This window comes from Hemitrygon akajei, chromosome 21 (genome assembly GCF_048418815.1).
Source record: "Hemitrygon akajei chromosome 21, sHemAka1.3, whole genome shotgun sequence".
NCBI lineage: Eukaryota > Metazoa > Chordata > Chondrichthyes > Myliobatiformes > Dasyatidae > Hemitrygon > Hemitrygon akajei.
The window spans coordinates 16,447,541-16,474,262 of NC_133144.1; the positions used below are offsets into that span (position 1 = coordinate 16,447,541).

The 26,722-nt window shown below is 40.2% G+C and overlaps 1 protein-coding gene across 1 annotated transcript in view; it reads right to left on the bottom strand.

The window, feature by feature from the left end:
- tbc1d2b (TBC1 domain family, member 2B) overlaps window positions 1-26,722 on the bottom strand; it is a 103,420-nt gene that overhangs the window by 72,456 nt on the left and 4,242 nt on the right. The window contains exon 2 of the mRNA XM_073024873.1: window positions 1,884-2,034. Within this exon, the coding sequence (XP_072880974.1) occupies window positions 1,884-2,034 (151 nt within the window). The remainder of the gene's footprint in view (window positions 1-1,883; window positions 2,035-26,722) is intronic.

Consider the following 26,722-nt stretch of genomic DNA (forward strand, 5'->3'; position numbering starts at 1 on the left):
CCCTCAGGACAAGCCCGAGTTTGCTTTGCAACACTCTGGGAGATCCACTTCTGCCTCATCTGACCAACCACCAATGCTCACTCTGATAGTTCCCCTGTCAGTGCATCAAGTAAAGACAGCTTTCCAATACTGAGAGCCGAAGAATGGATTTTCATTTGAATGGCCCAATTCTGACTCAGCACTGGTACTACCCAGAGTGAGGTTCATGACCATGAATGATCTTGAGGTTGTTGGGAAACTGGAAAAGACACCAGAGATGTAATGAAGAATATTAAGGAGATGGTAATGCAGCAAGATGGAGGCAATGAAACCTGTGGCACTCGTCTACAAATATTACTAAAACGTATTTTGATTACAATATATGTGATTAAAAAAATAAGTTTTGCATGAGTAGCCTCCAGAAATGGTCTAGGTTGTAATTCTGGCTCTGCCCATAAAAAAAGTGGTGCACTGCTGCAAACGGAAAGGGTGCTTTGTTGCAGCTATAAACATTTTTGCAGGTTGAAACCAGGCATTATCTGACTGAGGATCAAGTACATTAAAAACAAGTTAAAGAAGATAAAACAGTGGTCAAACTAACTTTTCAATTTACAGCTACTTATAGACATAATTGCATGTCAGTAATATAAACAAAGGCATCCTTGCAGGAAGAGGGAAAGGAAGGGGAAAAAGAGCTTTGTTTAGAGTCAAGATCAACTGCAGTCTCAGCCATTTTTAATATCCAAAACACATTCAGAAACAGTCGCAGAGCTCATATTTTCCTGCTTCCTTTAAATTTGTTTGGGTGGCTTCATTATGGGGACAGTACAGATAGAAACATGAACATACAGTAGAAAATTGCAATCAAATTGAAAATAATTGGATATGGCAACACATTCTACAGATTCACCACCCACTGGCTGAAGAAATTCCTCCTCAACTCAGTTTTAAAGGGGTATCCCTATATTCTGGGGCCATAACCTCAGATTCTAGACCCTCCAACTGAAGGAAGCACTCTATCCAGGTCTTTCTATATGCATAGAATGGACGTGGGTTCCAATGAGATCTCTGCTCAGCCTTATGAGAAGCATTTGATGTGTCTGGGCCTGTGCTTAGAGCTCATATATTAAAGCCTTTTATTCCTGGGATCATTCTTGTGAACCTAGACTAGAGACTCTCCAGGATCAGCACATCTTTCCTTAGATATGGTGCCTAAATTTATATGCTCAAATTTGCACTTGCAAAATATGTCAGTTATTATAATGAAAATCTGAGGCCGCTCTTGTTTTCCTATTCCCATATTTCCCATATTTATAAACAATGGAATTAAACTAAACTTTGTGGTTCCACTAACCAGTGCAACTGAACCAGTTCAAGCATAGTGTTTCAAAAATTAAAAAGTGCAGATGGTGAAATAAAAATATTGGAAATATTAAGATTAGGCTGCATCTATGAGTAGAGAAGCGGAGCTAACGACAGTTCTGGTTTCCTTTGCATAGATGTGGCTTGAGCTTCTGAGTATTTCCAGCATTTTGCTAATAAGATCAGCTTTTTACTGGCTGGCTGGACATAGCCAGGCTCAACAGCTTTTTCATAGTTTTAATCTCATCAGTGAGGCAATGGGGAGGGTGAAAGAATATCCAGCCATGAATTTTTGCTGTCAACCTTTACCCAGAGGCAACAAGCCATCTCTGGAAAGCGTAGGAGTCCAGCTGATTTTTTTTGCATCCTTCTCAGAATGCTAAGCTAAGTTCACTGTCATAGCTCATAGCTTCTTTTAAAAAATTATTAAGTTTATTCAAAGGTTGCATAATGACTTATGCATTACAATCCACATTGCTTATTCTTTGTTATTAAAGAAACAAAAAACCAAACTACATTTAGATCTTTTTTTCAGGACTTACCAATACTTTTAGCAACTAGACCTGTGGCAGAATCAGGGAACACAGATAATGTGCGACTATCTCTTTGTCCAACAGAGCTGTTATTACTGAATTCCCATCTTTTTTGTTGCAATTGCTGCAGCCAAAATCTCATAACCTGTGCGTTGGGAGCCTGTCACAAAGGAAAAGAAAGTCAATATCTCTCATTTAACAAAAAATTATTACAGAAATTTAATATTAATGTAAGGCCCCAGCTTGAGACACCAATAATTGTAGATGTCTAGCTTTCTCCTGTACCCAAAGACAGGTTTTTGATGACAAAGGTTAGTTACTCCATCTGATCAGGGATATTGCATGGCCTTGGGCACAAAGAATTGAGGAGTGCATAGGATGCTACTATATATCCCAATATACTTGAAAATGAGTACACAGCATTGAAAAAAATCATGGCCGGAATGCTTAATACTTCATGTCTGAAGTTTCACTTGCATTCACAGATTAAAACTAACAAGCTTTATTAATGCAACAGTACAAAATTGGTACACTTTAGAATTCAATAGCTTTTTATGAAGGATAGCAATGATTAAATCTGGCATTGAACCATGTAATGCTAAAAGAATCAAGCTTTGAGAATTTCCCAAATTGTCTGGCTGAGTGGAAATTATGTGGTGATACACCCAGCAGTGGCAGCTGGCCATCCTCCTGAAAACCCATATACACTCACCTGGCCTCATCAAACAACGAAAAAAGTCATCGACCAAAACTAAACAATGTTTCTCTGCCTACAAGTACTGAATGACATGAATAACTCTAGCAACTTTTTTTTTATTTTCAGATTAACAGCATATACAGCTTGTTTTGTATTTAATCAAAATAATTGGCTAGTACAATAAAGATTTATAGCTACAGAAAATATTTCACAGACTGTCAAACTTTTATACAATACAAATATTTGCAAGCTGATTATTTAATGCCAAGTGATGGGAATTTTTCTGGGTGCTTGAACATGTTTTGATGATGAGGTTAATCCTAATTACTAGAATTTTTTTGAGAGAAAAAGAAAGTCCCTGACAGACCAAATGAAGATTTTCAGTAAACTATTGACACTGTTAAAAATTCATTGTTAAGTGAACAATCTCTTTGAATAACAAAATTCACACATCTCTTTCTCCCATCAACAGAACAAACACACACAAAAAAATACCCTTCAGTCAGTCTTGATGCTGCTACTAATACTTGCAAATCAGAAGTGTGAACACAGGATGCTGGTTTATCACGACTATCTGACCAACAGATATGCTTACTGGTATTTATGACTGAATCAAGTCTCCTGCCTGATACTGTTATAGCGTCATAAAACACTACAACACAGAAACAGACTCTTTGGTCCATCTAGTCTGTGCCAAACTATTAATCTGTCAAATCTCATTGACCTGCACCCAGCCAATAGCCCTCCATACCCTTCCCCATCCATGTACCTATCTAAATTTCTCTTAAATGTTGAAATCAAACCTGCATCTACTCATTTTGGTGGCAGCTCATTCCACATTCTCACTACTCTGAGAAGTGCACCATGTTCCCCTTGAACATTTCACTTTTCACCCTTAACCTATGACCTATAGTTCTAGTTTTGCCCAACCTCAGTGACAACCTTATCTGTTCCATGGAAAGTAACTCCTTGCCCTCAAATGTTTTGTTGGTTTTGAGAAATTAAGCATTATCACAAAATAAATCAAACCAGACTGGGAAGGAAATAAGTGGATATTAACTCCATACTTTGTAACAAATCAGATAAATTTCACAAGATTTCAGTTGTTTAATTTCAGACAATGCAAGGAAATATCACTTAAAAATCTATTCAAATGTCAGGCCAAGAATTTGTATAGAATTCTAAATTGAACTGGAACCACCGTACATTAATGTTACTGTACAAAGTGAAGTACCGCAGTAAAGCAAATAACTTTTCACATTATCAAGAACAGAAACTGCCCAATGAACATTTCGTGAATCACAATACTGGGAGCATGCTTTCCTGCAGCTCATAAAATCCACAGTTTCATCATCTCAGTCTGCCCTTGTGTGTCTGAGGTGTCTTTGAACAACTCATGTTGAGCTTTACTTCAAGGTTAATCCAGTTCTCAGATTCATCTTTAAAGGATCTTCTACCCTTTCAGCTTCCTTCAAACAGTACCTCTCCTTGGCTAGTGCAGTTATGAACTGCTCCCTTTCCAAAGGCATTGTGCCCATCTCAAACTATAATGTGATGGTCTGCAGTAAAGGCAACATTAATCACCAACCAGAAGGTATGGCCTCGTAGGAATAGTGCACTTTCAGTTACAAAATTTTCAACAAGTTTGTAGATTAACTTTTAAGGCACAATAAATATATTTCTAATTCAGAGCAATGTAAAGAATGCCTTATTTTCTCACTTAAGGTTGTCCATTTTAAAGAAACTGAGCTCAGCATCACTATTTAAATCATGAGTTGCCTCATTTTATCATTGGTATACTAATTCTTCCAGATTATTATTTGATCTAGTTTCAGTGTCTCTCAACTTGACCTAGCCTACAGTCTCAATGATTTCCTTTACTATGTCGCTGGCCGGCAGACAATGCACTCACTGTTTTTTGCACAAGTGGAACACCCATCCACCTTGGTATCAGATTAGATAGTCACATCTTTCATTCCCTATTGTCTCTATGTTCTCCCTTCTGATGTAGCAACTTTGAGTGTGTGCATGAAACAGGACAGGGCTGTCAAAAGATTCTGTGGCTCAATTCTCTGTGTGAATCTCAGTGCTGACCATCTACTGCATCTTTTAGATTTGCCACATGAAAATGCAAAACAATCATGGGAATTACCTTCCCACTATCCTAAAAATTACAATATTCAGCTAGGGCCTTGCCCATGTGAGAGCCATTCATATAGGCATAGGCTATGTGGAGATACTTAAATCAACTCTGTTCTAGGACAAAATGCATAACATGAACAAGACCAAGAATCAAAAATGTGTCATTTCATTTAGTGCTATTTTACATAAAGACTGCAGCACAAAATTCTAAATCAAGTACTCTTTGGAAGCTCTGGATCTTTGAGGGACTTAATGAATTTACACTGAAGCTGTTCTAATATTTTGGCCATTTTATTTTTCCAATGTTCCCTGTCATTCTTATACTCTCAGTCAACTTTAAACTATATGTACAAGTTTAGGATCTGCAGTTCACTGGCAAAAAAAAAGTAATGAGGTAGAACAAAAGCCTATTGGAAAGGAGCCAGGTTACTCATATCATACAACAAAAAGCCACAGGCTCAATAAGTCAAATGGCCTTCTATTGTGGTGCTATAATTTCAATCTTATCAATGCCATGCACAAAGGATACACAAATTTAATCTGGGTGGATTTTTTATGTAAACTAGATTCCAAGGTGAACAAAGTTCTTGCTAAAAAAATAAGAAAGGCATCTGCACAGGAACTGTGGTGTATAAAAAAAAACACACAGAAAATTGCTCAATGTAGTTTAGCCCAATTTTCAATTCATCAGCACTGTTTATTGGTTAAGTTGTATGACTGAATTTCTGGACACATTTTAACGCTTGACATCTAAGTGCCAAATTAATTGAAAATATTTCCCCAAATACCTGACAGCAGGGACACAAGTTAATTGTTTACTTAGAGACAAGTAAACAAAAATATTAGTTCAGCAGATATAGATATAGGTTTCAAAAGATCATTGCACAAATTTGTATTATGTGTACCAAGATACAGTAAAGTAACATTACCAAACCTAAAAATACAATCTCTATAAAACCTGAAAGAACAATATCTGCACAAGTTACAGTTGAGACACTCTAAAAACAAATTATTGTTTGAGTTAACAGCAAACGCTTTCAAGGTTTAAACTGCATAAAGACAAAAATGTAAACAAAGCAAAGATAGAGTGGGAACAAACGTGAAAGGCTTTTTGCTAGACATTCTGCAGTTTCAAACAGAAAGGCTGAAGGCTCCTCAGCCAAACTAACTGGAATTGGGAAAGGCCACTTAGAACACTCAGCTCCCATGTACAGCTGCTCATCTCTGCTTATTCCTCAACAGTTTATAAATATACTGGCAATATACACATGTCCTTAAAGTGCCCTGCTTCGTAACCACTAGAAAAACCTATAAAATCCTGCAGCAAAGAACTTTAAATTAAAAATGACCATGGGGACCAGTTGCCAGATGCTGAACAGAAAACTCCTATGAAACTTGACCATTCAATTTTAACAACTGAATATTGTCCTCACTTTCATTGCACAAGGCATGACCCAGGGTACGAAAACAACCAATTTTGGCAATCATCACCCTTCTAATAATTTACTACTTCATGTTTTAAGTCAGATAAAGGGTCATAATCATTAAAGAAATTAATATCAGCAAACGTTCAGGTGCTGATGAATTCTCGAGCCATGTCTGTGGCCATCAACAATGCTAAAGGGACAACCTCTGGCCACCTGGTGGTACAGTCCACCATGGTAAGGAAGTGTGTGAAACCACTAGGGCGGGGGGAAGAGAAGAGGACCATCAAAGTCTACATTGACATGGTTAAACCGTCGCCCACCTGCACTCTACACACAAGCTGCAGCCCAATCGCGTACGTCCTTTCTAAGGCAGTGCAACACAAACTTTAGTGCAACTAGTTTCTATAAAGCCTTCTGGCCTGGATGCAAGAGGTCATGTACAGAGTCAAAACTGTCCAACTCCAGTTTGCAAGGGTGACCAGTTGACACATTGCACAGGAGAGAAGCTCTAACTTCCTCGAACTTAATGTGAGCCAACACCAGGCCCATGACTGCTGTTTGGTTCGTCTGGATCTCGGGGTGAGTAGCCTGATCGGCTGGCTTGCCAGCATAGTCAACCCTTATGTGTACGACCGTAACAACTGGCTGTGACAGACAATCAACTAAGGCATTATTTTTCCTTTTGCTATGATGTATATCAGTTGTGAACTGGGATATACAGGCCAGTGGGCATTGCTGCCGTGCAGAACAAGGGTCTGATATTTTGGCCAATGCATGTACAGCGGATTGTGGTCAACAAAAGCTGTGAAATGTCAACCCTCTGGAAGAAATGAAAATGACTGACAACCAGATAGAGATCGAGAAGCTCACAGTCAAACATGCTGTACTTCCTTTCGGGGAGACGGAGCCTCCGGCTGAAGAAGGCGACCGGCTGCCACACGCCTCCAACCAATTGCTCGTACACAGCACCCACAGCATAGTCCGAAGCATCAGTAGTAATGACTACTGGTGCTTAGGGGAGTGGGTGTGCCAGTCGTGTCACGTCAGAAAGAGCTTGTTTGGTATCATCAAATGCCCTGGTCATGTCCACTGACCAGTCAAGCACGGGATTGGGGTATTGCCTTTAAGCACATTATACAGGGGGAGCTTAAGTTCATCAGCTCACAGAATGAAGCGGTGACAGAACGTGTCTAAAAATTCCCGTAGTTTTCTTTGTAGTGTGGGGTGATGGGAAATCCATAATAGTGAATATTTTTGATTAGAGGGGTTTGGCACCTTCTATGGAGATGTGATGGCCAAGAAAGCCAATGGTTGACAACCCAAACTGGCATTTAGCAGGGTTAATAATCAACCTGTGTTGGCTTAAACGCTCGTAAAGTGTGCAGAGATAAGATAAGCATTTGAATTAATGCACTGGTGACAAGTATGTCATTCAGGTAAACATAAAGAAAATCCTTAGTCTTTTAATAAAGAGTCCATTAGCCATTGAGAAGTCTGTGCTGCATTTTTCAGCCCAGAATGCAAGTGCAGAAGCTCAAAGACACCAAACGGGGTTATCACAGCCATTTTGGGAATGTCCTCCTAGCACACAAGCACCTGATGGTAGCCCCTAACTAGATCGACTTTGGAAAAAAATTAACTTTACAGTTAAACATGCCGAAAAGTCTTGGATGTGTAGGACAGGGTAAAGATTGGGGATGGTGGCCTCATTAAGGCATTGGTAATTGTCACAGGGGCAGCAGCCACCATTGGATTTAGGGACTATAAAGGAGGGGTGAAGCTCGACCAGCATACAATGCTAAGTCTCTGCATGTTGTCAAACTCAGACTTCATGATGGCCAGCTTTTCTGGATCCAGTCTATGCACGTGGGCATGGAATTGGGAGGCCAGTTGTAGAAACGCGGTGCTCAGCTTCATGTTTTGTGACTGTAGTGGAGAATGTGGGCTAAGTGTGCTTTGGGAATTCACCCAGTAAACTCACGTGTGATGGTGCATGTGCCTAACAGAGCCATTGTCAGGAACTTACTGGGGGAGCAGGGTAACAACCCAAAGTCCTTGACTTCCACAAGCTGGCATTTCCTAATATCGACTAACGGTCCTGGGGCACACAGGAAATCTGCACCAAGCAGAAGTCTAATCACTTTAGCCTGGACAAAGTCCCATGTGTAAAGTCGCCCACTGAAGCAGAGCATCGCCCATCGTGTTCCATAAGTCTGGATCCTGCTGCCTTTGGCAGCCTCCAGCAAGGTTTCATCACTCTTTGCCTCCTCATCAATAGGCGAAGCTAGCAGCACACTCACTTGAGCATGTGTCACACAGGAAGCGTTACCCTGAAAAGAAGTCTGTAATGAACGGTAGCCGACCCTGGCAGCTGGAACTCACAGTGTTCACGGGACCTCTGACATCCCCATGCACTGGCAGCAAAGCTGCAAGGCAGTTGGAACTTCATTGCGTCCGTAGCAACGCGAGTGTGGTAAAAACTCCGTCCTCGCCATTGTCTGTTTCACAGCCACGTGTGTCCTTATATTGGGCTTATTGAGTTAGCAAAAGGAGGAATGATGCACCACTGCCTGGTTGAGTGTAGACTAACACCCATTTTAGCAAGCTCCCTATAGTCCATCACAGGTGCATTAGTGAGGGCTATATGAACTTGATCAGGCATTTGCTGCATGTAGAGTTTTTTAAAAAATAAAACAAGGATGGTGGTTTCCCAGGAGAGACAGCGTGTGGCCCATTAGCTCTGACAGCATAGCATCACTGAGGCCGGGCAAGGAGAGCAACTGTTTGGTGTTCTCAGACTCCAATAGTCGAAAAGACTGTAAAAGGTGGGTTTTTGGCAATCGGTATTTATCATGTTCAGGTGGGTGCTCAAACAGGCTCACCACTCTCAAAGCCATGGTGGTTTCTTGCAGTGCGACTTGGGCCTCAGCTTGCACAAACCAAGCAACAGCATTTTGCTCACAAAACTCCGGAATTTCAAAATGACTCATTGGCCAACATGTTCAATATCTCTGGAATTATCCTGGAGCATTGGGATCACCAATGCAGTTTTTCACAAATAAATATGGCAGAGCCATTTTCTGTTTAATTAAAACCGTAACAACTCATTTATTGTACTCCAAACACTGAACACAAAGCGCAATTAAAATACTTAATGTAATTACATCATCACGTCAGACCAGCCTCTTAAAGTGAACTCCAACTCATTGTGGGTGACTGCGAATTATGTACATTTCCACCAATTAAATTAGCCTACAATGCAACCAGTCAGAATGCTCTCCACAGTACATCTGCAGAAACTTGCTAGAGTCTTTGGGGACATTCTAAATTTCATCTTGGCCTTTCTCTCCAATTTCTGCCCTCAATTGCATATTTCTCAGTCTTGTTCTCTTCTGCATTTGCTGCTCTAAAGAAACACAGCCTATGCATTATAACTGAAACACTCCACCCCAGGTAACATCCAGGTGAATTTCCTCTGCACCCTTTCATGTGCAATGTTATTCCTACTGACATACGATGACCAGAAAAGCATTAAGTACTCCAGCTGTTTTATATATACGTTCTTCCATATCCTTCCTGCTCTTATGTATTCAATCCCAGCTGATGAAGCAAATATCCTGTATGGCTTCCCAACCACTTAAAATCTCTAGGCCACTGCATTCAGTGAACAGGAAGTGAAAATTGACAATTCCTGCATTACAATTTGTCCAGGGCAGAATATACCCTGCTAAAAGAGCTGTTACTGAAAGGGCTTTCAGTTGTAGAGCTTATTTCAGGAACAAACTTGAGCAATGTTGTATATTGCCAAATGTTTCTTTGTCTGGATTGGTGTCAGATGGCAGCCAGGAAAGGAATGGAGTTAATGTCTAAAGAAATACAAAATGCTAGAGGAACTCAACAGGTCAGGCAGCATCTATGGAAAGAAATCCATGGAGTTGGCGTTTTGGAGAAGATTTAGTTCAAGATTTCCAGCAACTGCAAAATCTCATTTCTGCTGTTTAAAGAACGCTGATTTTGAAGCATACTGAAGACAATAGTACTGGCCTTTCCAATAGTTGCTGAGTGAAATTCTAGTGACAATGAAGCCATGTCACTAAATTTGCATTTCTTGTTGGAAAAAAGGAAGGTAATGGCAAAATTAAATGCCTGTCCCTATGGAGTCAAGACAGAGGAATTAAAAGTGAGAAATAATGGAAGCAATTTTAATGTCTCTGTTGCTGATGATTAAAGGGAAAAACAGAGAGGAGTTTATAATAATTAATTACACTAGAGAAAAGTGATTATACAAACTACCGGTAATGATCTAGGAGCTAACAAATTTCTTGATCGGTAATTGATGGAAACAGAGGATTGCAGAAGATTAAATTGATCTAATTAATTACACAGACCATTGTCCCACTTCCTCAATGTTCCAAGCAAAAGTGGTTGACTACCCATAAACGTTCTCAGCACCTTTCTAAATTGGGAGAGGATCTTTCAGCCTCCAAGCTTTTGCAAGCATAATCTGCAAACTGTGGCTCAATGATTGAGATTGAGATGACCACGGTTCTGGAGCAGAGACAAGATTGTCTATAGATTAGCTTCACGACCACATTGTAGCAAGAAAGATAAGAAAAGTGTATGTCTCACCAAAAATGATTTTGAACAGAGATTGATCTATCCTGATCTATCAGGAAAGCTCTAAACATGTAGTCAAAACTGCCAAATGCATCACCAGCACCAGTCTATCCACCATCAAGGACATATACCGGTATATACAGAGAGGTACCAGAAAAAGGCCAGCAATATCATGCTTGTCCCACTCCCATCAGGGAGGAGGCTATGTAGTATCAACACCAGGATCATCAGACTTAAAAAGTTTCTTTTCCCAAGCAGTAAAGCTGACCAACACTTCCACCCACTAACCCACTCTTCACAACCCCCACCCCCACTACTTTATCATTTCCTGTGAGAATCACCTTGTATACAGACACTCCAGTACCTAGTGTCACTTTATGTATGTATAATCTATCTTATGCATTCATATTTATTGTGTTTTTGTTGTTTTAGCCTGTTATTTTTATATGCTGCATTCTCCTTTATACTTCTGTACTGGAAGTGACATTAAACAATCTTGAATCATGTGTCTATTTGTTAAGACCATGGCTGGCACACGAGGTGACAGGCAAGGTTAAGGCAAATTCACTCAGCCAGCCAGATTTGAGAAGGATGCTGTCGTTACTCTTGACTGAGGAAGTTTAATGTTTTTTCTGAGAAAGACCGGTAACAGTGATAAGGCCTCTCCCTGAATTTCTCAGAGCTGGTGTACACTGAAAAGCACATTTGTTGTAACTGAAGATAGACATAACCCACACAGAAATCCAGGGAGCATCTCTTCCACCAGTGGGAGGAGGTAGCTGAGAACCTTGGTATAACTGTTCATGTGGACAACAGTGAGATCCTTCAGTAATTACAACCACATTGGTCTTGTTTCTGGCAGATGGTCATGATTACACATTATGCAATTTTGATCATTTGCTAAAATACATTGGAACCTGAACCACGTCTACCCAGTTCTACCCAGTTTGAACACTGGCAAAGACACTTTAGCCCAACACGTCCACTACCCGAACTCGTCCCATAATCCTCTAAATCTTTTTTTTATTCATATACTTGACCAAATATCTTTTAAACATTGTAACTATGTATATCTGTCTTTATCATTTTCTCATGGCTAGCCACCAAGTCACTGCATGACATAACAAAAGAGGAGTAATATTAGTCCATTCAGCCCATTGAACCTGCTCTGCCATTCCATCATGGTTTACAGGTGGCCCCCGTTTCTCGAATGTTCGCTTTATGACAGCTTGCTGTTACGAAAGACTTACATTAGTACCTGTTTTCACTAACCAAAGAGGATTTTCACTTTTACGAAAGAAAGATGCCCGCTTTATACGTCTTTATCATCCTGAGAAAGACTACCATGACCGTGAACCCTTGTGCGGGCGGTTGTGTGTGCATGTGTGTACGTGCCGATTTTTTTCTCCAAATCAATTTTGGCTTGCTGTCTTCCCAATTCTGATAAGTGAAACTACACCGTACATACAATATTTCTTCTTTATATAGGCTGTATATTTATCATATCATTCCTGCTTTTACTATATGTTTGTGTTATTTTAGGTTGTGTGTGTTATCTGTTATGATTTGGTAGTTTTTTTTTGTGTCTAGGAACGCTCAAAAATTTTTGCCATATAAATTAATGGTAATTGTTTCTTTGCTTTACGACATTTCGGCTTATAAACGGTTTCATAGGAACCCTCTACCTTTGGATATTGGGGGAAACCTGTATTTATTATTCCTTGAACTTTGAACTGTCAAACCCATTCCCATCTTCTTTCATGGCCTTACAAATCAAGAACCTTTCAACGTCTGCTTTAGGTATACCCAATATACAGTTGTCTATGGCAATGAATTCCACAGATTTACCACCTTCAGGCTAAAGAAAATCCTCCTCATTTCTGTTCTAAAGGGACATTTTTCTACTTTGAGGATGTGCTTGCTCAAAATCTAGGAGTTGCCCCAGTACAGGAAATATCCTCTCTACATCCATCTAGGCCTTTTAATATTTGATAGGTTTCAATGAAATCACACCTCATTCTTCTAAACTCCTAAAAGTACAAGCACAGAGCCATCAATGGTCATCATACGTTAACCCTTTCATTTACAGGATCATTCGTGTGAACCTCCTCTGCACCCTTTCTAATGCCAGCACATCATTTTTTAGATAAGGACCCCAAAACTGCTCAATAATCCAAGTGTGGTCTGACCAAGCCTTACAAAGCCTGACAAATCTGATTATTGCATGTATATTCTAGTCCTCTCGAAATGAATGCTAGTATTACATTTGCCTTCCTTACCACTGACTCAACCTGCAAGAGAATCCTGCTCAAAGTCTCCTGAGTCCGTTTGTATCTCTGATTTCTGAATTTTCCTCTCGTTTAGAAAATAGTCTATACCTTTATTCCTTCCACCAAAGTGCATGGCAATACACCTCTCTCCACTGTATTCCATCTGCCACATCTTTGCCCATTCTCCTAATCTCTCAAAGTCCTTCTACAGACTCCCTGCTTCCTCAACAGCACCGGCCCATATGCCTATCTTTGTATCATCCACAAACTTGGCCACAAAGTTATTAATTCCGTCATCCAAATCATTAACATACAACGTGAAAAAAACAGTCCCAGTGAACCCTGTAGAATATCACTAGTCACTGACAGCCAAATAGAAAAGGTCTCCTTTATTTCCACTCTTTGCCTTCTGCCAGTCAACTAACCTTCTATCCATGCTAGCATTTTTCCTGTAATACCACGGGCTCTTACCTTGTTAAGCAGTTTCACATGCAGCATCTTGTTAAAGGCCTTCTGAAAATCCAAGTAAACAACATCCACTGACTCTTCTTTCTCTATCCTGCCTGTTACTTCCTCAAAGAACTCCAACAGATTTGTCAGGCAAGATTTCCCCTTAAAGAATACATGCTGATTTCAGTCCATTTTACCATGTGCCTCCAACATCCCCAAAGCCTCATCCAATAATGGACTCCAACATCTTACTTAACTGTAGGCTAACTGCCCTATAATTTACAGCCTTTTACCTTCCTTCCTTCCTTCCTTCCTTCCTAGAGAGCTGAGTGACACTTACAATTTTCCAGTCCGCTGTAACCATTCCAGAATGTACTGATTTTTGAAAGATCACTACTAATACCTCCACAATCTCTTCAGCTCCCTCTTTCAGAAACCCTGGGGTGTAGTCCATCTGGTCCAGGTGGCATAACTACCTTCAGACCTTTCAGCTTCCTAAGCATCTGCTTCCTTGTAAGAGCTACTACACTCACTTTTGCTCCCTGACACTCCTGAATTTCTGGCACAATGCTGCTATCTTCCACAGTGAAGGTTGAAGCAAAATACTTTCTATGTTTGTTACCATTTCTTAGTCCACGTTATTAGCTCTCCAGCATAATTTTCCAGTGGTCCGATATCCACTTTTCCTCTGTTTTACACTTTAATATCTGGAAAAACCTTTGGTATCATCTTTTACATTCTTGGCTAGCTTACCTCCATATTTCATCTTTATTCTTGTTATTACTTTTTTAGTTGCCTTCAGTTGGTCCTTAATAGCTTCTTAATCCTCTAGCTTGCAACTAATTTTTGCAATATTATATAAAGTATGAAGTAAAATTTATTATCAGAGTACCTACATGTCACCACATACAACCCTGGGATTCTTTTTCCTGAGGGCGTACTTAGCAAACCTATAGAACATTAACTGTAAACAGGATCAATGAACAACAAACTATGCAAATACAGATATAAAAAAGCAATAAATAATTGCTTCCAGAAACTACAGTCATTGCTGTTCTGCCATTGTCCCTACTAGTGTCTCCTTCCAAACAATTTTAGCCATCTCCTCTGCCTGTAATTCATCTATTCCACTGTTATACTGAAACATCTGATTTTAGCTTCTCCCTCTCAAACTAGAGGGAGAATTCTATCATATTATGATCACTGCCTCTTAAGGATTCCTTTACCTTAAGTTCCCTAATCAAATTTTATTCACTACACAACACCCAATCCAGAATTGCCTTTTCCCTAGTGTCTCAACCATAAGCTACTCTGAAATGTTATCTCAGAGGCATTCTACAAATTCCTTCTCTTGCCATTTAGCACCAACCTGATTTTCCCAATCTACCAGCACACTGAAATCCCTCATGACTATAGTAAAATTGCACTTTTTACATGTCTTTTCTATTTCTCATCCTACATCCTGGCAACTGTTCAGAGGCCTGTATGTAACTCCCATCAGGGTCTTTTTAATCCTTGCAGTTTCTTAACTCTACACATACGGATTCTATGTCACCTCTTTCTAATACAGGCAGTCCCTGGGTTACATACAAGTTCCGTTCCTGAGTCCATCTTTAAGTCGGATTTGTACGGAAGTCGGAACAAGTACATCTGGTATTATTTAGCGTCAGTTAGTCAAACGTTTGTCTTAGTATATAGTATATATTTTACCGTTCTATGCATATAAAACACTTAAGAAATGTATGTATTCCAATAATTAAACCGCTGCGTTGCTTAGTAATAATTGTAGCTTTCATCGGGGCAGCGCCTTTCACATGCTCCATTATTCTCACTTTATCCGTTATCCTTTAAAATTGTTCTGATCGTTGACCGACTGTAGCCTAACACTTTTCCAATGACCGATGGTGTTTCACCTCTTTCCAAACGCTTTATTATTTTCACTTTATTTTCAATCGCGATCGCTTCCCATCAATGGAACAGAAGCACTGTGGGCAACGGGTCCCCAGCTGCTCTGGCTCCCGAGGTCCATTGGGTCCTAAGGACCACTGCATTCAGACAGGCTAAATGGGACAAGTGGGGGCTATTCTGGGTTTGGGTATTTGATCATCCACAATATTCCGTGTGGGAATTTAAACTGGAGGTGTCCGTGTTTTTTTTATGAGGTCGAGTTGCGAGCTCGACATCAACCCAGCACGGATGGTACGGGAGTCACTGGATCAACATCAACCCGGCACGGGAGCGGTCTGTCACTGGATCGAACTCGGGAAACTCCATTCTCCAGGTCAGCGCTGATCTCACTGCGCCACCAGCCAACCAGAACAGAGGGGGGGAGGCAGGCAGGGTCAGGGTGAATCTTACTAAGAAAAATTTAAGCCAAATACAAAGTTAAACTCTCAACACAGTGTCAACGGCAACGACTTAAAATGGCAGATGGCGTCGCGATCTGACTTAAAATGGCAGACGGCGTTCTCCTTCCTCGGTTTGTAAGTTGGACGTTCGTAACTCGGGGACTACCTGTAATCGGATTTCACTTTTTTAAACCAACAGTCGCCCTTTCTCCTCTGCCTACCTGCCTGTCCTATAGACACAATGTGTACCCTTGTTTGTTAAGCTCCTATGATCTTCTTTCAACCGTGACTTAGAGATGCCCACAGCATCATACCTGACAATTTCTAACTGTGCTATAAAATCATCTACCTTACTCTGTATCCTGCATGCATTCAAATATAACATTTTCAGTCCTGTATTCATCAATCACCCTGTTCAATTTCTCCCCCATGTTACTAGAAGTTAAATTCTTACCCTTTTTCTCTTTTTATTTATTCTGGAGACTATCGTAAATGACTCTTGCACTCTCCTTCCCTTTTATTTTATCCTCGCTTTCCAAACTGTTGAACCTACTATTTAGTTTAAAGGCACACTTCAGCCCATCCTACTGACTGAAGTTTGCCCTACCATCTGCCTATCCTTCACCGCAGTTTCACTACACACTGCATCTACTTGCAGGTGCAAATACTGCCAAGCAGGCAAAACAAAAGCTGAAGATTTTAATCATAGCAATGCAATTAAATGGTCACCAAAAGGGAGCATCCAGCTGCAGTTTTTTTTATTGAGCGAACTATTGTTGAAAATGAGCAGTCAGAAAAGGAACAATGATGTTTAAAAATAGCTGAGAAGCTATAAAAGGCAGGCCAAGACTCTTCATTGCTTTCAACGCAATGGGTGTGTAGCCACGAGACTCAGCACAAGCTGAGAAATGGCAATATACAGCTGTAATGTTCTTTTAAGTTTGGGCCAGAGATTCACCCAGAGGACACCAAGCATCCTGCCAAAGAAAGGGGGAAAGTTGAAACATACTTCCCAATTTAAGCTACCTTAGAGAGACCCAACCATAAGTTGTCTACCACACTGACACAAAATAAGCTGGAAAAGAAAGAATAAATCTAGTTTTTTTAAATGTTCAGCGCCTACACAGCACATAGTTACAGAAAATGAAATACAGATGTAAAACAAACTTTTGGTAAACCAAAAACTAGCTGAAAAATTTAACATTGACATATTATCCAAAGTACATATTTATTGCTAACGTCTAATTCTCCCCAAGTATCCTGCCAGGGAATTTCAGAAAGCAATTAAGAATCAACTATATTTATCTGAAGTGACATCAACCAGATCAGATTATGAGATTTTGTTTCCCCAGCAACCCCCCCCCCCAATGTGAAGTAGTGAATCACCTTCACTTTTAATAACAATGTAGGGGTATTGTTATCACCTCATGCTGTTACTAACCTTTTAGTCCAGAAACAATTATAAGTAAATTCTCTAGCCCATAGGATTAAATTCCAATTTATAACTTCAAACCAATAGTCCATGATTACAGACATGAAGCCAATAAAGACAACCCCCATGTTACAGCTGTCAGAATTGCAGAAATCTGCCCTTACAGAATTTGCAAATCACTAACACAGTGTAGGTCTGACACAGTGGTCAGCAGCACAGGAGCGCCACAGGGAACCGTACTCTCTCCGGTCCTGTTCACCCTGTACACATCTGACTTCCAATATAACTCGGAGTCCTGCCATGTGCAGAAGTTCGCTGATGACACGGCCCTAGTGGGGTGTGTCAGGAATGGACAGGAGGAGGAGTATAGGAAACTGATACAGGACTTTGTGATATGGTGCAACTCAAACTACCTGCGTCTCAATGTCACCAAGACCAAGGAGATGGTGGTGGACTTTAGGAGATCTAGGCCTCATATGGAGCCAGTGATCATTAATGGAGAATGTGTGGAGCAGGTTAAGACCTACAAGTATCTGGGAGTACAGTTGGACGAGAAGCTAGACTGGACTGCCAACACAGATGCCTTGTGCAGGAAGGCACAGAGTCGACTGTACTTCCTTAGAAGGTTGGCGTCATTCAATGTCTGCAGTGAGATGCTGAAGATGTTCTATAGGTCAGTTGTTGAGAGCGCCCTCTTCTTTGTGGTGGCGTGTTGGGGAGGAAGCATTAAGAAGAAGGACGCCTCACGTCTTAATAAGCTGATAAGGAAGGCGGGCTCTGTCGTGGGCAAAGTACTGGAGAGTTTAACATCGGTAGCTGAGCGAAGGGCGCTGAGTAGGCTACGGTCAATTATGGAAAACCCTGAACATCCTCTACATAGCACCATCCAGAAACAGAGAAGCAGTTTCAGCGACAGGTTACTGTTGATGCAATGCTCCTCAGACAGGATGAAGAGGTCAATACTCCCCAATGCCATTAGGCTTTACAATTCAACTGCCAGGACTTAAGAACTTTTTTTTAAAGCTATTATTAATGCTTTTTGAGTTAGTGATTTAGATGCATATCATATTATTACTGAGTTAAGTATTGTATGTAATGAGTTTTTGCTACAACAAGTGTATGGGACATTGGAAAAAATGTTGAATTTCCCCATGGGGATGAATAAAGTATCTATCTATCTATCTAAAACGAGATAGAGAACAAAATTTTCTCTTACAAAATATAAGATAAAATTAGACAAATAAAATTGTGTAAGATTTGTACAAATGTAGATGGGAAGTTCTGCTCCTGCTAAGAAATGAGGAGAATCTATTCAATGGTCACTCAGCCTACTTGAGTCTTTCCCCAAAGGAAAGCTGGATCTGGAAAAGAAAACAGTCTCAAGAACCAAATACCAGTATAAACTTTGCTTAAAGTATTAAGAGTCTGTATTGGGTCATAAACGATGGACTTGCATAAAGTTTCACCATGTTCTAATCAACGACCTTTACAAACAGAAAATGGTATTACTGGATCTGAAAGATACAATAATTAAGATTCCCATCTGCATCCAGCAGCTTCACTGGATCCTCGTTTTAGTCTGGTTTCAGTTTCAGAGGACAAAATGCAAGACAGTTCTCTATGGTTCAGAACTCCTTGGAATGCAAATGACTTCTGCTGCACTGATTCAGCTGAAAGGCAGACTTCAGACAAAAGCCTGTAGCAGGGATGATGGGATCTTATCCAAACCACTCACGAAGACGTTATGTTCTTCATGAATATAGAAATAAATAACCAATAAAGAACATCTCATTTAGATATCAACTTAAAGGGCCATGCTATCATTGTACAACACACCATACTCAATCAGCCTACCAGTCCCAAGTTAAAGACAGATCTCTACAACATAAGCCAATAGAGTAACATTTGGGGAGACTGCTGCTGTAAGTTGGGGAGACTGCTGCTGTAAGAAATTATCCACAATTCAGCTAAAAAATCATGCCTTGAGAGTTTAAAGATCTCAAAAGTACAAGCATCTTCACCTTTGCTGTCCATACCATAGCCAAAGGCAGCAAAGACTCTCAAATTATGTTATCACCGATTAGTTGTGCAGAGCTACTAGCTACCTGGGAAGACTAGACTCTTGACTGCAGTCTAATGACTGATTAGAAGCCTCTCTTAACAGTGATGGCGAAGTTATGGGGTCTAATTGGCTTGAGGTCCATCATGCTTCCAATGCAAATGCAGAAGTTAAGTGCAACCTAGAAACAATAACTATCTGCCCCAGGTGGTTGCACTCTCTTGTACTGCTCCCTATCCAGATAATTTCTATGAAGGGCAAAGAAATGCGGAAGCTGTCAACAAGCACTGTAATTCTTGCCAAGGTCCACAATAATGCACATACCAATCAGAAGGACCATGTAAAGTAGCAGTATGCTTACTACAAGTGATCAGAAAGATGAATAAATTTCAGTAATACCTTTCCAATTATTAGGTGTCCAGCTGTGCCACCTGTGCCGGAATTTGGGTTTGATTATGCTTTAAGGGTAGCATAGATAGCATTCCTTGCAAACTAAAACTCTACTGAGCAACTCCCCTAATTTGAAGAATGTTGCAACAAATTCCATCATATGACTCACCAAGCAAAATATCAATAATTTCTTGCACAATAATTTACTGCACTTTAGTTAATAAATAACTTGTTCAATCGTAGACAGAGCACAAACCTCTGAATAGCAAAAGGCCTCTAACAGAAGATTCAGGGAACGGAAATTGGTTTAAATCATAGCCAACTTCCTTAAAAATAACAACATACAAAATGCTGAAGGAACACAACAGGTCAAGCAGCATCTATGGAAAGGAATAAACAGTTAATGTTTCGGGCCGAGACCCTTCTTCAGCACTGGAAAGGATGGGGGAAGATGCCATAATATAAAGGTGGGTGGAGGGTAAGGAGGATAGATAGAAGGTGATAGGTGAAGCTAGGTGGGTGAGAAAGGTAAAGGGTTGGAAAGAAGGAATGTAATAGAAGAGAATGGACCAGGGGAGAAAGGAAAGGAGGGGCACCAGGGGGAGGTGATAGGCAGGTGAGAAGAAATAGGAGGCAAGAGTGAGGAACAGAAGAAAAGGGAAGGGAGGCAGGGAAAACAATTTTTACTGGAAGGAGAAATCAATGTTCATGCCACGAAGTTGGAGACTACTCAGACAGAATATGAGGTGTTGCTCCTCCACCCTGAGTTTGGCCTCATCATAGCTAAAGAAAAGACCACAGACCGATATGTTGGATTGGAAATGGGAATAGGAAGTAAAATGGTTGGCCACAGGGAAACTCTGCTTTTGGCCAATGGAACAGAAGTGCTCAACAAAGCAGTGCTCCAATTTACGACAGGTCTCACCAATGCAGTGGAGGCCGCATCGGGAGCACTGAGTACCATAAACGACCCCAACAGATCTGCAGACAAAGTGTTTCCTCACCTGGAATGACTGTTTGAGGGCCTGAGTGGAGGTGAGGGAGGAGATGAATGGGCGGGTGTAGCACTTTGGCCACTTGCAGAGGCAAGTACCAGGAGCGAGATTAGTGGGGAAAGACGAATAGAGAAGGGAATCACAGAGGAATTCCCTGTTAAGGTGGTGGGAAGATAGGATGAATGTCAATGTCCAGTAAATGGAGGAGATGCGGGTGAGGACAGCATCAATGGTGGAGGAAGGGAATCCCCATTCTTTGAAGGAGGACAATATCTCTGAAATTCTAGAAAGGAAAACATCATCCTGGGAACAGATGCAGCAGAGATGAAGAAATAGAGAAAAGGGAATAGCATTTTTCAGATGACAGGGTGGATAGAAGAATAGTCAAGATAGCAGTTGAATTGGTATGTTTATAAAAACATGGAAAAACTACAGCATAATTCAGGCCCTTTGGCCCACAAAGTTGTGCTGAACATGTCCCTACCTTAGAAATTACTAGACTTCCCCAGACCCCTCTATTTTATTATGCTCCATGTACCTATCCAAAAGCCTCTTAAAAGACCCTATCGTATCCGCCTCCACCACCGTTGCCGGCAGCCCTTTACACATACTGACCACTCTCTGAGTAAAAAACTTACCCCTGACATCACCTCTGTACCTACTCGCCAGCACCTTAAACCCGTGTCTTCTTGTAGCAATCATTTCAGCCCTGGGAAAAAGCCTCTGACTATCCACACGATTAATGCCTCTCATCATCTTATACACCTCTATCAGGTCACCTCTCATCCTCCTTCGCTCTAAGGAGAAAAGGTCGAGTTCACTCAACCTGTTTTCATAAGGCATGCTCCCCAATCCAGGCAACATCCTTGTAAATATCCTCTGCACCCTTTCTATGGTTTCCACATCCTTCCTGTAGTGAGGCAACCAGAACTGGGCACAGTGCTCCAAGTGGGGTCTGACCAGGGTCCTATATAGCTGCAACATTACCTCCCGGCTCCTAAATACAATTCCACATTTAATGAAGGCCGATACACTGTATTCCTTCTTAACCACAGCACCAACCTGTGCAGCAGATTTGAGCGTCCTACGGACTCGGACCCCAAGATCCCTCTGATCCTCCACACTGCCAAGAGTCTTACCATTAATACTATATTCTGCCATCATATTTGACCTACCAAAATGAACCACTTCACACTTATCTGGATTGAACTCCACCTGCCACTTCTCAGCCCAGTTTTGCATCCTATCAATGTCCCACTGTAACCTCTGACAATCCTCCACACTATTCACAACACCTCCAACCTTTGTGTCATCACCAAAGTTACTAACCCTTCTCTCCATTTCCTCATCCAGGACATTTATAAAAATCATGAAGAGTAAGGGTCCCAGAACAGATCCCTGAGGCACAGCACTAGTCACCGACTTCCATGCAGAATATGACCTGTCTACTACCCCTCTTTGCCTTCTGTGGGCAAGCCAGTTCTGGATCCACAAAGCAATGTCCCCTTGGATCCCATGTCTCCTTACTTTCTCAATAAGCCTTGCATGGGGTACCTTATCAAATGCCTTGCTGAAATCCATATACACTACATCTACTACTCTTCCTTCATCAATGTGTTTAGTCACATCCTCAAAAAATTCAATCAGGCTCGTAAGGCATGACCTGCCCTTGACAGAGCCATGCTAACAGTTCTTATATCATATTATACCTCTCCAAATGTTCATAAATCTTGCCTCTCAGGATCTTCTCCATCAACGTACCAAATGAGACAGTTTGCCTCCAGACATGGAGACAGAGAGATTGAGAAAAGGAAGGGAGGTGTCAGAAATGAACCAAATGAATTTAAGGGTAGGGTGGAAGTTGGAGGTGAAGTTGATCAAATTGACAAGCTAAGCACGGGTGCATGAAGGAGCACTGGTACAGTCGTCAATGTAGCAAAGGAGAAGTTGGGGAATATTACCAGGGAAGGCTTGGAACAAGGACCGTTCTATATAGCCAATGAAAAGGCAGGCATAGCCTGGACCTAAAGCTACCTTCTGAGTCTGGAGAAGGTGGGAGGAACCGAAGGAGAAAATGTTGAAGATGAGAACCAGTTTTGCCAGACAGAGGAAGGTGGTGTAGGGAAACTGGTTGGCTCTTTTGTTGAGAAAGAAGTAGAGAGCTTCAGCTTCTATGAATAAAAAGTTTACAATAAAACCGCTCCAAAATAAATCCTGTGACAACATGATATAACCTTGTGAAGAATGTCAAAAAAAACATGCGACTAGAACAAATCTCTGGTAAATGAGATGTATAATTTTGTTTTGTAATCCCAAATGAGCAGGATTTCACACGTACCATATTAATTCATCCAATGCTAGACATTTTTCAAACTTTTCCCTTCTTCTCCAGGTTCACCTTGTTAAACAAGCTTATGAATAAAACTATGTTAAATTTTAATTTGAAAAAATGTCATCTAATTTCCTGTCAGACAAGTTTACAGCACTATGGGTAACACACCTGTACAGACAGGTAAAGGAGGTTAAAGAATAATAATTGTTGAGGATCTATAGTTAGGAAAACACCCAACCATTTCTGTGATTACACAAGTGATTCCAGGACTTTCTGTTGCCTCCTTATCAGCAGGTGGCTCCAGAAAATTCTGGGGAGTGGGGGAGATGGGAAAGTTAGAAGTCATGGTCCATATTGTTACCAATAACCTAGACAGAAAGGGGGATGGGGCCTACATGCAGATTTTGAACAGTTAAAAAGCAGGACCTGATTACACTCAGTATCCAGTGGGATGATAGCGCAGAAAAACTAGTGGTTGGAGAGATGCTGCAGAAGGCCTCTAGGTTCATTGAGTATTGAGGAAGTTGGGATCTAACAGGCTAGATGGATTGCACTCAAAACAAGAACTGAGACCAATGTCCTGAAGTAGAGCTTTGGTTGGTGGATTTAGCAGAATGCTGGGGGTTTAACCAGAGGCAGCATTTTTTAAAAGGTGGAAAATGAACTGGGAAGAGGCAAGTGGCATCACAACAAGAAAAATAAAATATCTCAGCAGACAGAGAGAAGGAAGTCTATGACTTGTTTACATACAAATGTAAATACAATTATGTGTGTTAAAGTTGGTAACTCTCAGGCAGAATTAATGATGTGGCAACTACAGATTCCTGGCTAAAAGATATGAAATGGTTGTAAATATTCCCATATACAAGTTGTCCTGGAAGAGAGGGTCAATGGCAGTATTGATTAAGGAGAATATTTGATCACTGGAAGGTCAAAAAAATTACCATCTTGATTTAGTATGTTTCTGGCCCAAAAAGGGAAGGCAGCCTTGCTGAATTTGCTGGGAACTGAAGCAAGCCAAGAATCAAGTTATCTGTAGTCTAAACATAATGTTTAGAGTACAGACCACAATAAAGTGAAAACAGTCAAATGGAAAAGAAACAAAGCTCTGTGGGATAGGAACAGATCTGGCCAGGATAACTAGAATCAGAGCTCAATTAAAAAAAAAGTGAACAGTGGGAGATCTTTAAAGTAGTGACATTTCAGCAATGGTTTTGGTATATACCATAAGGGAAAAGGCAGAGAAATTAAAGTCAGAACTCCATGGTTGATCAATCCGAGCAAAATTGAGCAAAAGATTGTAAATGACAGATAACAATTTATTAAGGAGGTGGAGGGAGCTAAAGGATATATGAAAGGCAAAGAAAAAGCACATGAAATACTGCAAGCAAATATTAAAGGGAATCGAAAAAATATGCAAGTGAAAGGGAAACACATCCAAAATCCATATCTGCTTAAGGAGGCAGCGGTCATGACTGAGGTGTTAAATGAATATTTTTAATTAATTTTCATTAAGGTAGAAGATGCTGATGAGATGTGATTAACATTCTGGATAAGCTAAGCAGTGATAATGCCAGCTTCAGATAAAGTGGATAAACAGATTTCTAGCATTTGTATATTTAATTACTCCAAAGATGATGGAAAGATGGAATCTGAATGAAGGAAATTAGAGATAGGTTGCTACATTAGTTACAATAAGAAATGGCAGTCATGATCATACTGATTATCAAAAAAGAAGCTTTCCGCAGTGAATTTGAAAAACATAATAATGTTTTTCTGTCACTTATCCACATCAAGATTAATGACCATTCAGGTTACATAGAACATTACAGAATATATAAGCCCTTTGGCCTATGATGTTGTGCCAACTTTGTCACCTATTCTAAGACCAATCTATTCTTTCCTCCTACATAGTCCTCCATTTTTCTGTCTACTACCTTCTTGTTCTTCAGCAAGAAATAGTTCAAATTAATGACCAATGAAAGCAAGCATACCGTACAGCATCTTTACTACCCTATAAACTTCTGCTGCCACTTTTAGAGACATATGCACTTGGACAACAAGATCCCTCTGAATATCATCTTTGTTAAAGGTCCTACCATTAACTATGTACTGACAGAACATGGAGGTACCTTCATAAACTCCCACAGCCCCCAACAACCCTGTGATTTCTGTCCTTGAGGATGACATGAAAGCATCCCTCAGGAGGGTAAACCACTGGCCCAGATGATGTACCTGGCCAAATACTGAAGACCAGAGCAAATCTACTGGTTGCAGTATTTACTGATATCTTTAACCTCTTGCTTCAGGGCAGTCTGAGGTGCCCAAATGTTTCAAACAGGCTTCAATTATACTAAGAAGAGCTTGGTAACCAGCCTCAATGTCCATCGTCTCATATCACTCATGTCCACTGTGATGAAGTGTTTTGAGAAGCTGATAATGAAACATATCATTTCATTTTTCAATCCTTTTATTGATTTTCAAATAAAAAATATACTAATCAGAGGAGGAGTTTAGCAAACAGATAATACAAAAGACATATAAACAGCAATAAAAAAAAACAGAAAGTATATAATGTCAAAATCAGATAGGTAAAATGTTACGCTGTTATATATACAATATAGTCAAAAAAAACTACAACTCCTCATAGCAATCATAAAAAAAAGATTGGAAATTTTATTTGATAAAGGGGAAAAAACCCTACTAACTAAACTAAAACAAAAAAATGAGAAAGAAAAAAGAAAGAAAAAGAAAGATTGGGCAGTCCAATTGAGGATAAAATTAGAAAAAAGGGAAAGAGAAAAAAAAACATCCTTCCATTTATCTCCGAACCTTCACGGATAAGGATTTTCCCAAAAGAGAATAAATAAAAATAAATAAATAAATATAAATTAAATCATGTGAAAATATTGAATAAAGGGTCGCCAGACTTGTTCAAAATTAAAGGATGTATCAAATGTCCGGCTTCTAATTTTCTCCAAGCTTAGACATGACATAATGGAGGAGAACCAATAAAAAACAGTAGGTGGATTAGAGTCTTTCCAGTATAGCAAGATAGCTCTCCTAGCCAGTAAAGTTGAAAAGGCTATCACATGTTGAGCAGAAGCAGACACTTTGCTTGCTTCCTCTGGAATAATCCCAAAAATTGCTGTAAGTGAATTGGGTTGAACATCCACATCTATAACTTTAGATAACATTCCAAACACATCCCTCCAAAAATTGTTTAAGCTTACACATGACCAAAACATGACTTAGAGTAGCCACTTCTGCGTTACATCTGTCATAAATAGGGCTTATATTAGGAAAAATATGCGCCAATTTATCTTTGGACATATAAGCCCTGTGTACTATCTTAAACTGAATTAAGGTATGGCGTGTGCAGATAGATTAATTATTGACTCGATAATAAATTTTACTCCATTGATTATCTGAAAGTGAATGTTGAAGTTCTACTTCCCAGATGCATTGAACACTATCATTAGGTGACATGCGAGCATTCATTAACTGTTTATAAATGATAGCTATTAATCGTGTTTGAAACGGTTTACACTGAAAAATAGCCAAAAGCTATAGACCAAAGCCTCAATAACTCCTTGTGAAACTGGATCTTTGACTTCCTCACTTGCAGGCTTCAGTCAGTTTGGATTGGCAATAACATCTCTTCCACAGTTTCCATCAGCACAGGTGCA